The sequence below is a fragment of the Ylistrum balloti genome, unplaced genomic scaffold (assembly GCF_031769215.1).
Source record: "Ylistrum balloti isolate Yb309-2 unplaced genomic scaffold, AGI_CSIRO_Ybal_v1 Utg370916, whole genome shotgun sequence".
Lineage (NCBI taxonomy): Eukaryota > Metazoa > Mollusca > Bivalvia > Pectinida > Pectinidae > Ylistrum > Ylistrum balloti.
In genome coordinates this window covers 299646-316722 of record NW_026782519.1, presented here as the reverse complement: position 1 = coordinate 316722, position 17077 = coordinate 299646, and the positions used below count along the sequence as shown (strand labels likewise).

The window sequence follows — 17077 nt, the reverse complement described above, 5'->3', positions numbered from 1 at the left end:
GTTAGTTTTAGATACTGTAAAATCAAATATTTTGTGGGGCTCAAATTTTGGTGTTTTTCAAAAATAAAGATTTTCAATGGCACTTTATTTGGTGGCTGTAACTTTCAACTGTTTCTTTGTGACATATAAATTCACTGAATTAGAGAAGCCACATGCAACAAAAATAACTACCCCACCAAAATAACTGATTTCACAGTAGATAAGAAGACCACAAAAATTAATAACAAAGAAAAACAATAACTTATAATTATAGGCTTTTAACAATTTAAATCAACAAAAACAAGTAGATACAAAATCGTAGAACAATACCGTCATATATACAATGTACAATGTTCTATTTTCTGGATCAACCAACATTCAATAATAATAGAAAACACATTTAATACAACAATAAAAGTTGATTTGGCTGATCTGTATACATATGACAAAACTGTAAATATTAACCAATGAAACCTTGAACCCCCCCTCCCCCCCCTTCAAAAAAAAAAAAAAAGTTTATTGAAATACAAATACTTCCCTACCAATACTTGATATTTGGTAACATTGGCATCTGATGTCAAACGTTTATTTTTCAACAAAAATATTCAGTTTATCAGATTCATTCTCATTAAATAAGTTTTATCTAAATAATTACGCGAATCTTGGTCAAAATTTCAAGTGAAACAGCATTAAAACGGCTTGTCTGAATTCCCAACACGCTTTTTCTTTGATGTGTTCTTCCCTTCTTCTTCCCGCATACAAAATGCCGCAAGATTTCTCTTCAAGGTCTGTTGTGCGTAATACGCTGTAGGTGATTGCCGATATGCAGCAGCAGACTCTGAGAAATTTGTGCCAAATTCTTCCATACATGCCGCAGCAGCAGCATATGGCATGAGACTCGAGTGTGAGTATGGCTTCTGTGTGATCATTCCCCCTTGATCAGATTGGTTGAACTGTCTCATGTATTCTTCAGGTGTAGTGTTAGATCCCTGAAAAGAAGCAATTATATGAAAAAATAAGCAATTTGTAGTAAAGCAATGTTATAATATATCATTTAATATCCCAAGACATATATTATTTACTGAAGTACAAATTATCTTTATCTTACCTCGATATTTGCTATTGCAGAAAAAATATCTTCAAACTGAGAGGAAAGTGGACTATTTGAAGAATCAGAGTGTTGCACAATTTCTCTAAATCTCCTTGATTCTTTTTTCAGCTCTTCTGAATGTGCCGGTGGGCCATGCCATTTTATGACCTCAGCAAATTCTCGTATGGCCACTGTGAGTTTATGTGTTGCTTTCCTCTTTTGTCGAATGACTTGAAGTTTTGAAATATCGCCAGTCTGATGTTGCTGTACCTGGATAAATAAATTCTGTTATTTCTTAACAAAAAAAATATGTTACAATACACAACATGTATTGAAAACATTGTCATATATGTCCAAGACTGTAACATTTATTTGTGACTGACACAAAATTGATCATGATCAACACTTTTTTGCTGATGATTGACTCATATTTGCCTGAGATTGACTCATATTTGCCTGAGATTGACACATATTTGCCTGTGATTTATATGTATTTGCCCGAGATTGACACATATTTGCCTGTGATGACCTATATCTGCCTGTAATTTACAAACATTTGCCTGTGATTGACATATGTTGTCCTGTGATTGACTCATAGGTGCCTGTGATTGACATATATCTGCCTGTGATTGACTCATATTTGCCCGTGATTTACACACATTAGTCTATAATTGACTCATATTTGCCTGTAAAATACATATATTTACCTGTGACGACAAATATTAACCTGTTTTCAATTGAAGCATATTTGCTGGTGACTGACAAATATCTATTTGTGACTGACACTTATTTGAGTCATAAATTTGCTGGTGACTGACATAAATTTGCTGGTGACTGACATATATTTGCTGGTGACTGACATATATTTGCTGGTGACTGACATATATTTGCTGGTGAATGACATATATTTGCTGGTGACTGAAATATATTTGCTGGTGAATGACATATATTTGCTGGTGACTGACATATATTTGCTGGTGACTGACATAAATTTGCTGGTGACTCACATATATGTGCTGGTGACTGACACAAATTTTCTGTGATTGAAACATATTTTCCTGTGATTGACAGATATTTGCATGTGATGATACACATTTGCTGGTGGTTGTGACATATAAGCATGAGGTTGAGAAATATATAAGGTGATTGAGAAATACTGACCTGTTATTGAGAAATCCTTATACACTTGACACAATTTAGATTTTTGACCTGTAACCTTCATATACTTGCCTGTAATTGAGAAATCCTTTTATATGTGACAAAATCTAGAACTTTTTACTTGTAATCTTCACATATTTACCTGTAACTGATATTCACGATAAGCACTTATTTCTTTCTCTATGTCACTGGGTATTTGTTTTCCTTTACAAAGACGTAACAAAGTATGCATTCGCTTTTCCAGCGTTTCAAATGTATCTTTTGGCTTATTGTTAGGGTCCTTCCATGGTAACAGTGTTGGCCAGGACTGAGGCTCAAATTTTTTAGTCCATATTGATGAAGAGCTAAATGGATCTTGATTTACCAAAATGCGTGACAACTTCGGCACAATATCCCGGAATGTATTGGTGAGAATTGTTCGCGTCTGTTCCTCTCCACTCTCAGAATCTGTATTCAGTTTACAGCATGTGCATTTCTGTTTTGTGGAATTGCGTTTTTGTCGTCGGCCACTACACTTTGGAGCAGGCATATGCCATGTTGGTTGGGGAGGTGGGTGTTTGTTACTCTGTGGCTGAGGCTCATGGTCAAATGCCTGCAATTAGAAACACTTGTGCAATCAATGTGTATACAGAAATTTGATTAATGCATATCAAACTACTGAAATGATTAGACTTTGTAGTGATACAAAAAATATACGACACAAACTGAAACATGAACATGATGAGAATGACATGAATAGAAAACTTGAGCAAATGACTAAAGGAGATTAAAATTCTGAATCTGCTTCTACTAGCAATAGGTCCTAATTACAGTTGTCCAAATCAACTGAATAGGTCTTATCATGAGTGTGGCAGAGTTTTTTCCCTTTCCTGAATCTCATGAATTGGAGATTGGTTTGGTCTTATTGTTGCTTAGTGTCTTATTATCAGCCAAGCTAATTTAAGGATGTCCAAGGTTTGGAGGAAGGTTGCAGTTTTTGGAGAAAAACCACTGACCTGCAGCAAGTGTCCAATGTAGGTCTTGAACCCCCAACCCAGAGACGGAGGGCCATCGCAACTGGAGATGACTCTCATCAATATACTATGATATTTAAGGGGCTAATGATATAGTGTAGCTATGAAATATGTGTCTGAAAAGTTTCATACTGCCATCTACACCATAGGTTCCATCTACCCAATCTCAAAACCAAACACATCAATCTGTAGACTAGTGATTGGACTATTAGCGAAAAATTGATTATCAAATCATTTTACCACATTTGATGCTGTAATTGATTACTAAATCATTTTACCACATCTGATGATGTAATTGATTATCAAATCATTTTACCACATCTGATGCCGTAATTGATTATCAAATCATTTTACCACATCTGATGCCGTAATTGATTATCAAATCATTTTACCACATCTGATGATGTAATTGATTATCAAATCATTTTACCACATCTGATGCCGTAATTGATTATCAAATCATTTTACCACATCTGATGCCGTAATTGATTATCAAATCATTTTACCACATCTGATGCCGTAATTGATTATCAAATCATTTTACCACATCTGATGCCGTAATTGATTATCAAATCATTTTACCACATCTGATGCCGATGCCGTAATTGATTATCAAATCATTTTACCACATCTGATGCCGTAATTGATTATCAAATCATTTTACCACATCTGATGATGTAATTGATTATCAAATCATTTTACCACATCTGATGCCGTAATTGATTATCAAATCATTTTACCACATCTGATGCCGTAATTGATTATCAAATCATTTTACCACATCTGATGATGTAATTGATTATCAAATCATTTTACCACATCTGATGCTGTAATTGATTGTCATTTTTCATAACGGATCATTGGTGTTTCTTGTGTTTTGACGAAAACTTTTTGATGTGCAAAAGAAAAGTGCCAGATGCCAATAATATCTATTCTCATGCAAATTCTTGGTAAGTGATGATGAGGTCTTTTTATGGCAAGGACACAGTTAGCTAATTAAGCAAATGATACACTAATTCAAAAAGCCTACACGAATTAAACTGATAGCGCATTTTTCTTCTGTATACATTACATTCATCATGAGTCAAAAAAATATTTACCAAAGGCAAACATTTTAACTAAGTAAAACAAATCCATCTATAATCTACTTCATATGTACGCTGACCATGTAAGCAATCCAAACATCCAATTCAACAATCCAGTCTGGTTTTGAGACGTATCTATCAGAGACGCTTTTGAATATATAATCGGGACCAGGTTAATTAATTCGGTTAAAGTTTTGGCCAAGAACTCTGATAAAGATCCAAGGCATTTGGTTTGACGCTACCTATCTGTGGCAGTTTGTGTTTCTCAGGAAGGTAAGAAGTGGCCCAGACTGTGCAGGCGAGATTATGTCCTTGGGCAAAACGCTTTACCCTAGTTGTTCTGTACCTTATGTGACGGGCCTCCTATATGTTGTTCAGTAAGGTAGCCAACAGCTACTACATAGAGACCCAGGCTCCAAATTACCCAGCTGTTAACAGGGATATCAACTCAACAAAAAGACAAACAAATACAACCAAAGAAAACTTAATCAATCATACCTGTTACCTTCCTTTTCAATATTTTCAAGAGTTGCTTCCCTTTATGATCGTAAAAAAGTAAATTATACAAATTACATATAAATAGGCTGGGCACTTTTGAGACAGCAATCACCAACTTGGATGTAAAATAATATGTCACCTTTCAGTAAGATTTTTTCCTTTTTATTTCCCCCTGAAGTAAAATATTACATGTACCTAATATATCATAGACTTAGATATCTAAGTCCCTGTTTATATTAATAACAGTAAAACTCTCTGCTAAACTCATGCTTTTCACAATCAAAATTTCACACATGTAATTTGTGCTATTTCTTTTCTAAACAGATATGCTAGATAAAAGAATTCCATGCAATTGGTGTATGAGAGCTATTTCCTCTGATGATGTGAAAAAAAATCATCACAAATTTCACATGCAGTATGACTTAGCTTTCTCTTTCCAATTCCATGTAATATTGATTGATAAATATATTAACTTTTTACTACAGAATCATATATTTTAATCATAAATTAATTATCTTGTTGATATATGTAACTGAGTTAATATACTATGACTTGTGGAATCAGAGTACCTTCTGAATTGATGACAATAATTCCAAGAAAATACATGATTTTACATAATTTCAATACAATTCTTTTCAAATATTCAATTCATTTTCTCTTTCATTTGAGGCATTTCAGTAGCTTGTACTTCCCTAAAACTCAACCACACCTGCCTGCTAATCAAAATCAAACCTTTTCATATCTTTTCAAACAATTCAATTGATATTTTTTTGCTTTGATTCAGAATCTCCACTAAAAATACTGATGTACTGTAAATAGTGTTGTATATATAGGTTGTATGACTGGTACAAGATACTATAATTGTATGGTCTAAGGGAGATAATCTTGCTCCAAATGTACATGAGTTACTCCCCTTCACTGCAATTGGATTCCTACTGAAATTACTGGGTTCATACAGATACCGCTCCTTTATGTTGTAAAAAGCAAGTTTACCCAATCTCTCCATCACTACAAAAAACTTTATTTTTCTGACATCAATTCTTTTCTCTGCTATATGAAGCTTATAATCCTAAATAAGTTTACTCTTAATAATAATCAAGTGTTCCCAAAGAACTGATTTTCAACACTTGACCTCACAATTTCAGCTCTACTTTTGATCACTTATTTAGTAAATTCATCTTTTTTTTTTCAATTCTAGCAGATATATAATAATTGACAATAATACACTTTTTAACAGCAACTGAATCAATGGATTAAATTTTAACTTTTTCAGCTATATTTACATGTTACAGAAAACCACAAATTTGCATGTATTATAAATTAATGTGATTTTTGATAATACATTATCAAAAATCACATCAGTTCATGACAAGTTCTGCTTTTTTTTTTTTTTTTTATTATTAAAACCTGTTTACTACAAGTGCTGACTAATTACGGTCCCCACCATAGCAACTGTACAATCATTAAATAGTTCATATAGGTTGATAAGGTGGGAAGGTCTGCATCTTTTTTTGGTAATTTCCAAACAAACATTTTATTTCTGCAGTTGTATGATGTTTTATGAATGAAGAAATTTCATGGATAATAATTTTGAAAAAGATAAGTTTAAAGAAATTTCAGCTTTTTTCAGTAACAAATACATACCCCAATTACATGCAAATTTTGGGATTTCTAAACTTGATTTATTGGTGGGGGCAATCGCAAACAACCAATATTTTATTAAGCATGGCCTTTGATGACAATGATAAACAATCAGTGAGTACTTACATGCAATCTATTGAGGAATACAAAACAAAGGCTGGCCACTCTAAATGTGGGTTTGTTTGCTTGGTCATGGACATGCTGGGTACTAGCAGTTCGGAAATGTGACTCAAATGCCTGCCAAACAAAATTAACTAATTCAGGACTAGTTCTTTGGAATGTTTTAGCTTTGTCTCTTACATCCATGGTGATTTTTGCAAATTGTTTATTTCCATAAAATGAACTCTGTGGATATGTTAAACAAAAAAGAAAACAAATATTTTATAAAATCACATTATTTTTGCTCCTTTGACAAAAGAAATCTAATGTAGAAAATGGTATCAAGTTCTTTAAACACACGCTACCTTTAAACACACTCTACCTTTAAACACACGCTACCTTTAAACACAATCTATCCTTAAACACACGCTACCCTTAAACACACGCTACCTTTAAACACACGCTACCTTTAAACACAATCTATCCTTAAACACACGCTACCTTTAAACACAATCTATCCTTAAACACACGCTACCTTTAAACAAAATCTATCCTTAAACACACACTGCCTTTAAACAAAATCTATCCATAACACACGCTACCTTTAAACACAATCTATCCTTAAACACGCGCTACCTTTAAACACATGCTACCTTTAAACACACTTTACCTTTAAACACACGCTACCTTTAAACACAATCTATCCTTAAACACACGCTACCTTTAAACACACTCTACCTTTAAACACACGCTACCTTTAAACACACTCTACCTTTAAACACACGCTACCTTTAAACACAATCTATCCTTAAACACACGCTACCTTTAAACACACGCTACCTTTAAACACAATCTATCCTTAAACACACGCTACCTTTAAACACAATCTATCCTTAAACACACGCTACCTTTAAACAAAATCTATCCTTAAACACACACTGCCTTTAAACAAAATCTATCCATAACACACGCTACCTTTAAACACAATCTATCCTTAAACACGCGCTACCTTTAAACACATGCTACCTTTAAACACACTTTACCTTTAAACACACGCTACCTTTAAACACAATCTATCCTTAAACACACGCTACCTTTAAACACACTCTACCTTTAAACACACGCTACCTTTAAACACAATCTATCCTTAAACACACGCTACCCTTAAACACATGCTACCTTTAAACACAATCTATCCTTAAACACATGCTACCTTTAAACACAATCTATCCTTAAACACACGCTACCCTTAAACACACGCTACCTTTAAACACACGCTACCTTTAAACACAATCCTTAAACACACGCTACCTTTAAACACAATCTATCCTTAAACACACACTGCCTTTAAACAAAATCTATCCATAACACACGATACCTTTAAACACACGCTACCTTTAAACACAATCTATCCTTAAACACACGCTACCTTTAAACACAATCTATCCTTAAACACACGCTACCCTTAAACACACGCTACCTTTAAACACACGCTACCTTTAAACACAATCTATCCTTAAACACACGCTACCCTTAAACACACGCTACCTTTAAACACACGCTACCTTTAAACACACGCTACCTTTAAACGCACTCTACCTTTAAACACACGCTACCTTTAAACGCACTCTACCTTTAAACACACTCTACCTTTAAACACAATCTATCCTTAAACTCACGCTACCTTTAAACACAATCTATCTTTAAACACATGCTACCTTTAAACAAAATCTATCCATAACACACGCTACCTTTAAACACAATCTATCCTTAAACACGCGCTACCTTTAAACACATGCTACCTTTAAACACACTCTACCTTTAAACACACGCTACCTTTAAAAACAATCTATCCTTAAACACATGCTACCTTTAAACACAATCTATCCTTAAACACACGCTACATTTAAACACACTCTACCTTTAAACACACTCTACCTTTAAAAACAATCTATCCTTAAACACACACTACCTTTAAACACACGCTACCTTTAAACACACTCTACCTTTACCTTTAAACACACTCTACCTTTAAACACACGCTACCTTTAAACGCACTCTACCTTTAAACACACTCTACCTTTAAACACAATCTATCCTTAAACACACACTACCTTTAAACACACGCTACCTTTACACACACTCTACCTTTACCTTTAAACACACTCTACCTTTAAACACATGCTACTTTTAAACGCACTCTACCTTTAAACACACACACTACCTTTAAACACACTCCACCTTTAAACATACACTACCTTTAAACACACTCTACCTTTAAACACACACTACCTTTAAACACACTCTACCTTTACCTTTAAACACACTCTACCTTTAAACACACGCTACCTTTAAACGCACTCTACCTTTAAACACACTCTACCTTTAAACACAATCTATCCTTAAACACACACTACCTTTAAACACACGCTACCTTTACACACACTCTACCTTTACCTTTAAACACACTCTACCTTTAAACACATGCTACTTTTAAACGCACTCTACCTTTAAACACACTCTACCTTTAAACACACTCTACCTTTAAACACACACTACCTTTAAACACACTCCACCTTTAAACATACACTACCTTTAAACACACTCTACCTTTAAACACACACTACCTTTAAACACACTCTACCTTTAAACACACACTACCTTTAAACACACTCTACCTTTAAACACACACTACCTTTTAACACACTCTACCTTTAAACACACTGTATCCTTAGTTTCATATTTTAACCTTTCATAAGCCAACAAATTCATTTTACTGATTTTAACCCATTTATCAAACAATTTTTAATAGCTCATTTGCATGAGGAATAGAATCAATATATTAAAAATAAATAGCACTCCGTAAAACCTATAACTGGTGAATGATCTCCATGCTAGAGAGACAACCACCAAGACAAAGTTGTCCCTGCAAGTCTTCGGATGGGCCATACATACCTTACACGTTCGTATATGTTGAAAGGGGAAGATAACCCTCGAAGCACAGGATGTGATGGGCTATTCACCATTAAACACTTCTATTAGAGTCAAATGACCTTTTGTCTACTTGACAATTTTTTTATCAGACTATAACTTACAATTTTAATCTTTTGTGATAATATAACCATTTAAAATTTCTAGCATTTGTCTTTTACCTTTTAGTTTGTTTGATGTTATTTCCGTTTTGGATCACTGTGTGTTTTACTGTTTGATGGCCCTAATGACCTTTTATGTGTTGAGGGGCTGTTAAGAATGTCATAATAATAATAATAATAATTCATAACCCAGCATAATTTCACACTCCTAAAGCTTACAGAGGAAAAATCATCTGGAAATGATCAATTCTATAAAGCTACATGTAATATAGATGCTACCTCAAAATCATTCTTCTCAGTTATTTTTTTTAGTTGATGAAAAATGTGGCTCTGTTATCAGAACATTGCAAACCAATATATCAAGAATACTTGTATTATGAGCCAGTGATTGTGATAAATAAATTCATCAACATGTTGCAGCTTTATCATAAATTTAGCCATTTCATAACCTATGAATGACATTAAAAATTTTGTAGCAGAAATAGTGGTTAGTAGGTAGTGTAATGAAGACAGGTTTGCAGGTTAAATCAATTCTGCAGGATAATGACTAATTCATGCGAAACTTTTCTTGTTCCTTCACTGATAATTGTTTGTGCAATAATTCAAACAAGCAATCGTGGTGCTATAAATAAATTTTCTTACATGAAGTCTTCTGAGAAACAGGAAACAAAGGGAAGCAACTCTGAAGTTACTTTTCTTCACTGGTTCTCTTCTCTCATGAAATGTCTTCACATTTTGTCTAGAATTCTACAGCAAACCAAAACAAAAAACACTTAATTTGTAAAGGTCACTGCAGAATGAAATCTTTTCATTTCAATTTAAGCATTACTTACCTAAAATACAAGTTGTACAAGCATTTCTTCTTGAAACCATAAAAAAATACATTTCATTTAAAATCAAAATGATGAAAATTTCACAATGGCTGACTAGTAGTTAAAATCAATATCAAGTGTACATACAGTCAAGTGAATTTGAAGTTTTCTATATGTTTTCAGTTCTATTGATGATTGATGTACATAGATGTGGCATCAATCACATGAACTTGGACAAATCTTTCATCTTCAGATTATCATCCTTATATATGCAATAGTTAGATTATGTAGTAGGTTCTTGAATCTTTGTAGGATATTCAGCAAAAACAACCTGTAGTCCTGAGAGCATTTACAACAATTAAGTCAGAATTTGTAGAAGAGAAAACTATATGAAAAATATGCTATATTACTTTTTAAATAAAAACTACATGAATTGGATCCTTCAGTAAGTTTGGCAATATCATCACAAGTAATTTTTCCATTATAGATAAGCACCTACCTGCAATCTTTGTAGAAAAATACAACATAAACTGATTTTACGGAACACATGTCTCATGCGATGATCTTCACTTGCTAAACCCATGCTATGTCGGATTTATATCTGAAACAAAATTTGAAAAATAAAAATCATCAGATTTATATCTGACACAAAATTTTAAAAAAAAAATCATCAGATTTATATCTGACACAAAATTAAAAAAAAAATCATCAGATTTATATCTGACACAAAATTAGAAAAAAAAATCATCAGACTTATATCTGACACAAAATTCATCAGATTTATATCTGACACAAAATTAGAAAAAAAAATCATCAGACTTATATCTGACACAAAATAAGAAAAAAAAAATCATCAGATTTATATCTGACACAAAATTAGAAAAAAAAATCATCAGATTTATATCTGACACAAAATTTTAGAAAAAAAAATCATCAGATTTATATCTGACACAAAATTTAAAAAAAAAAATCATCAGATTTATATCTGACACAAAATTTAAAAATAAATCATCAGATTTATATCTGACACAAAATTAAAAAAAAAATCATCAGACTTATATCTGACACAAAATTTAAAAAAAAAAAATCATCAGATTTATATCTGACACAAAATTTAAAAATAAATCATCAGATTTATATCTGACACAAAATTAGAAAAAAAAATCATCAGATTTATATCTGACACAAAATTAGAAAAAAAAATCATCAGATTTATATCTGACACAAAATTAGAAAAAAAAATCATCAGATTTATATCTGACACAAAATTTAAAAAAAAAATCATCAGTCTTATATCTGACACAAAATTAGAAAAAAAAAATCATCAGATTTATATCTGACACAAAATTAAAAAAAAATCATCAGATTTATATCTGACACAAAATTTTAAAAAAAAATCATCAGATTTATATCTGACACAAAATTAGAAAAAAAATCATCAGATTTATATCTGACACAAAATTTAAAAAAAAATCATCAGATTTATATCTGACACAAAATTAGAAAAAAAATCATCAGATTTATATCTGACACAAAATTTTAAAAAAAAATCATCAGATTTATATCTGACACAAAATTAGAAAAAAAAAATCATCAGATTTATATCTGACACAAAATTAGAAAAAAAAATCATCAGACTTATATCTGACACAAAATTAGAAAAAAAATCATCAGATTTATATCTGACACAAAATTTAAAAAAAAAATATCTGATTTTAAAAAAAAATCATCAGATTTATATCTGACACAAAATTTAAAAACAAATCATCAGATTTATATCTGACACAAAATCATCAGACTTATATCTGACACAAAATTAGAAAAAAAAATCAGACTCATCAGACACAAAATTAGAAAAAAAAAATCATCAGATTTATATCTGACACAAAATTAGAAAAAAAAAATCATCAGATTTATATCTGACACAAAATTAAAAAAAAAATCATCAGAAAAAAAAATCATTATATCTGACACAAAATTAGAAAAAAAAATCATCAGATTTATATCTGACACAAAATTAGAAAAAAAAATCATCAGAATAAAAAAATTAGAATCAGATTTATATCTGACACAAAATTAGAAAAAAAAATCATCAGATTTATATCTGACACAAAATTAGAAAAAAAATCATCAGATTTATATCTGACACAAAATTAGAAAAAAAATCATCAGATTTATATCTGACACAAAATTAGAAAAAAAAATCATCAGATTTATATCTGACACAAAATTAGAAAAAAAATCATCAGACTTATATCTGACACAAAATTAGAAAAAAAATCATCAGATTTATATCTGACACAAAATTAGAAAAAAAATCATCAGATTTATATCTGACACAAAATTTGGGGAAATAAATCATAAGTGTACACTATTAAGACAGAGAATATTTCTTTACTTTCAAATTTTCAAAATCAACAACAAAATTTAATAATTCATTAAAAGTAGAACTACACTTTATTTTTTCCCCATCATGTTAAGTTCACAAAATCTAGAAGCTTACATAGGGACCGGTTCACAAAATCTAGAAAGCTTACATAGGCACCGGTTCACAAAATCTAGAAAGCTTACATAGGGACCAAGTTTTTTTTTTTTTGACTATGCAAACTTATATAATAATGTATTCTGATCATAAAACTCTCTAGTCTTGTGTACTGTCTATACATTACATACAATTGGTGTTTAAAAGTATCTCTTTTCAGTTTTATCAAAATATATTGAAATCTCTCACACACTTTGACTGGACTTATTCACCAATTTTCATGAATGTGTTGACAGAGTTCTGAAGTTTACTTTCAAATTTGAAGTTTGCAAATTTACTTTTTTAAGTATTCACCAATGGAGAGATATTTATTCATTTAACTATTTTTCTTGATTATTAGTATCATAGACTGAAATCTTAAACCTGTAAGTCCAAGTTAAACACTCACCTGACCATTGCCAGAATTATTGTCAATGACTTAAATTAGAGTTGTGTAATCTTATGAGAGACTTGTCTCGAATATTTCAAGCTATATCACACATAGCTGTTTGTTACTTTTTGCCATAGGTGTAAAGGCAAATACAGACAGAAATCACAACCTATGATCAGACAACCAATTAAGATATCAAATATTCACTAAGTTGTGAAGGTTTTGTGATATTTGGACCTCTTCTTCATAAAATTCACAAAAGACTAGTTACTAAATCAATAATGTGGTAGACATGATTGGCTGGAAAAATCCCAGTTCAGCATACATTTAATTTCCAATGAGAGAAATTGTGGATGAAAATCTTGGTTAGTACTGTATTTTGTAAAATATTTCAAATCCACTTTTGATGAAATACTTTTCTTTTAGGTAAGATACTTTATTATGATTGTTTCAGAATATCAAAAGTTGAAGAACATTTGAGTTTTCAGGAACTGCTGTTTATTTTGACACATGTCGCATACAGCAGGGTTGGCTGCACACTGTATAAAGCTAACTAGTCATCAGATTAACACAGTCTTGTTTGAGACATTTTTCTTATGAGAGTTAGAAAAGTACCTAAATCCCATAATATAGATGTCAACCTCTGAAACCTCAAATCAAGAGACCTTCCTGATTTCACATCTCAAATCAGGGGGAATGTGCATAACAATTTTCACGGCCTTTTTCTCTCCATGGGAAAAAAATGTTGTCCAGGTTGGTGATTTGAAAATAAATAAAAGCAATGATTTAGCTTGGTCTTTGATACAATATACATATAACTATATGTTTCTGCATTGTACAATGTTTTTTTCAGTACATGATATTGAACATATTGTATTATTTCCAAGTTCTAAACAAAACTGAGTGTGTACTTTTTAAACATGGAAATCAATTCTCAGGGCCTGCGTTTCTGATGGGCAGCACACACCACACCATAGCAAGCTTGCTCAAATTTGGAAAGAGACAGTTTCACCCAAATGGTTCCATAACATCTTCCATATTTCCCCAAAACATAAAAAAAATCTGTCCCAGCTGCGTAATGAAGGAGCCCATCTGGTGAACAGAGCTATTAATGTTATACCCTGAATTCCTCTAAGAGCATCTTTGCAATTTTCTCTGACTATATCAAAAGTTAAACCGCATTCTTTGTGTCGCCAGCAGGTCCCCAAAGTGGCAGAGACAAACTAACACTGAACAAGATGCAGAGGGCATAAACTCACAAAGCTTTATTTGAGAAATATAAGAAATAGTCACATTTGAAGAAACATAAAATTTCCATTAGGATATATGTAAACAGTATCCTTTGTCAAATATCTACTAGATATATTCTGAAGTTATATTATTCTATCATGTAAACATTTGACACTGATTTTCATTACAGTCAAGCTCTTTGTCTGTTTTATTACCAAGTGTGATGACTATCAGTTGTTATCAATATATGTGAATGACTTGACTGAGGCTTGTTTAACTTACACATATCAACATTGCATCGGTGTTACACACATCACGACTCAGACACAAATGGTCACACTCCAGGGTATTTATATATATTATCATTTTACTTAAATCAGCCGACTGAAATCCTGGGTAAATCTGACCAGGATATATAACAAATCAGGAAAAATGACTGATGTTGGCGATTTCCCAGAGAATCTGAGATGATTGACACCTTTGTTATAAGTTGATTTGTGGAATGGGACCTGAAAAAACATAATGTTCGAGCACTGGCCAGGTTAGTCTAGATGGGGAAAGTTGTTTTGGTACTTGATGCAGCCACATGTAAATAAAAGATAAGCAATAAGTACAGACTTTGAAAATATCAAACACTATGTTAGTATTGATATTTCCAAGTGGAAACTTAGGTAAAATATGATGGACATTGGTTTATTCATAATACCTGTTTAAAACAATGTCCATTTACTATTATTTTGTATGAAAAATGTGAAAGAGTGGTAATAATACAGACCAATGATTTTCACTGTACCATTGCATGTCATGAGCGGATGGAGTAGTTATATTGCTCTGATCGTGTTTCTTGGCATTGGGTATTATCAGGGACGTACAATGTTATATATGTTATATATGTCCCTGGAATTATTATACAAAATTATACTAAAATCAAGAATCCGGAAAATTCTTTATTTCATTTGCAAGGAAACGTCTGCCGTGACAAGTAGTATATTATAACTACAATAGATATATGCATGCATGTTAAATAATCTTTGGGAATCAAATGGCAAAGTTATAAGAATCCCTCGTTCCTAAGCAAACTTGTCCAACTATAGACAGGAAGTTGTCAAAAACTGAAAACAAATCATTTTGACAGATTTTTGTAATCGTTGCCATAGATATTGTAACAATTGAACACTCACAACATCAACGATAACTTACCTTATACTCCGAATTATCCTATGACAATCCTTGAATATAACTATATAATCACTACAACCCGATATAGCAAAGACTATCTAATCGAAAATTCTTCAAAACAAACCTCTACGATATATTTGGCTAACTAAATCCGGGTATTTTCCCAAAGGACATCGTGATCACAAGAATGTTTTGACAGCGATATCTAAACTACAAAAATATAAAAGGACATATTTTCCGCAAATCACTGTAATAAAAACTTAAATTTTAAAGATAATAACGCCATTATTGACGAGCAATTTGCAATATATTTATCATGATTTTTTATTTGATTAATTGTGTATCAAAATTAAAATACTCTTAATCGTTATTTACACAAAAAATATTAATGCACGAACGGTGCGCAACGATCATCGAAGTGGCCATGGAGTACCTGTTGGAATATATTATCACATAGAAATAAGGGCTGTCATCTAAATAAATGAATATATATATATTAATCTTTACTTAGCCCGATAAAGATGTTTATATCAAACCGGGGATAAGGCTAGTGCCCGTGTACAGAACAAAGGGGCATAACTCGAACAATCCTGATAGATTTTGTCGTAGGAAGCCTGGCCAAACGTCTGACGGAATGAAACAACTAGCTCAGTTTAGTTAAACACAAAATAGAGATATAATTTAGCCGAGTACAGCATAGTCCACGAGCAGTTTAGATTAAAATCAGTCCAGCAATGCTTATTTTTTAAAATACTCTATTGTGACAAAAGAAATATGGAAATAAATCAAAATTGTCAAAAAATTACTATTTTTAAGTATATAAACAAATTTAGCTCTTATCGCCTTTTATCGTTAACTGGCCAACAAAACTATCAAATACTGAGACGTTTTTCGAAGGAGCGTCTTCAAGATTTTTTTTTTTCTTTTAATGAAAATTTACAATAAGTCAAAATTAACTAAACTGCAACATGCAACTGTCTCGTTAGCTAGGAGGCGACTGATGAAAATGTACCATCGAAAGAAACGTCAAAATATAAGTGGCTCAGGAGAGGGTGGGCGAGGGGTAGTTAGAGGGCGAGGCGGGGATAGGTGGTGGTGGTGGGGGCTAACCATACATTTGTAGTTCAATATATTTTGTGAGTATAGCTATTGATTTCAGTAGAGTGGCATGTACATGTGTATTCTGATATATCAGTACATGCTGTTTTATTTGTTACCACCAAACCATTTATATTTTAATGTGTAGTTTACAGGAACTTGCTGTCACTTATTGCCAAATCGAATTCTCC

The 17077-nt window shown here is 32.0% G+C and overlaps 1 protein-coding gene across 1 annotated transcript; it reads right to left on the bottom strand.

Annotated features, from left to right (window-relative positions):
• Positions 1–522: 522 nt before the first annotated feature.
• Positions 523–15863, bottom strand: LOC132559462 (uncharacterized). Its single transcript, XM_060224080.1, has 6 exons — positions 15810–15863; positions 10967–11068; positions 10298–10402; positions 2370–2819; positions 1088–1339; positions 523–968 (listed from the first exon to the last, which is right to left on the bottom strand). Exons 2-6 carry the CDS (start codon positions 11048–11050, stop codon positions 669–671), a joined length of 1191 nt encoding a protein of 396 aa, XP_060080063.1. The 5' UTR covers positions 11051–11068; positions 15810–15863; the 3' UTR covers positions 523–668.
• Between the last annotated feature and the right edge of the window lie 1214 nt (positions 15864–17077).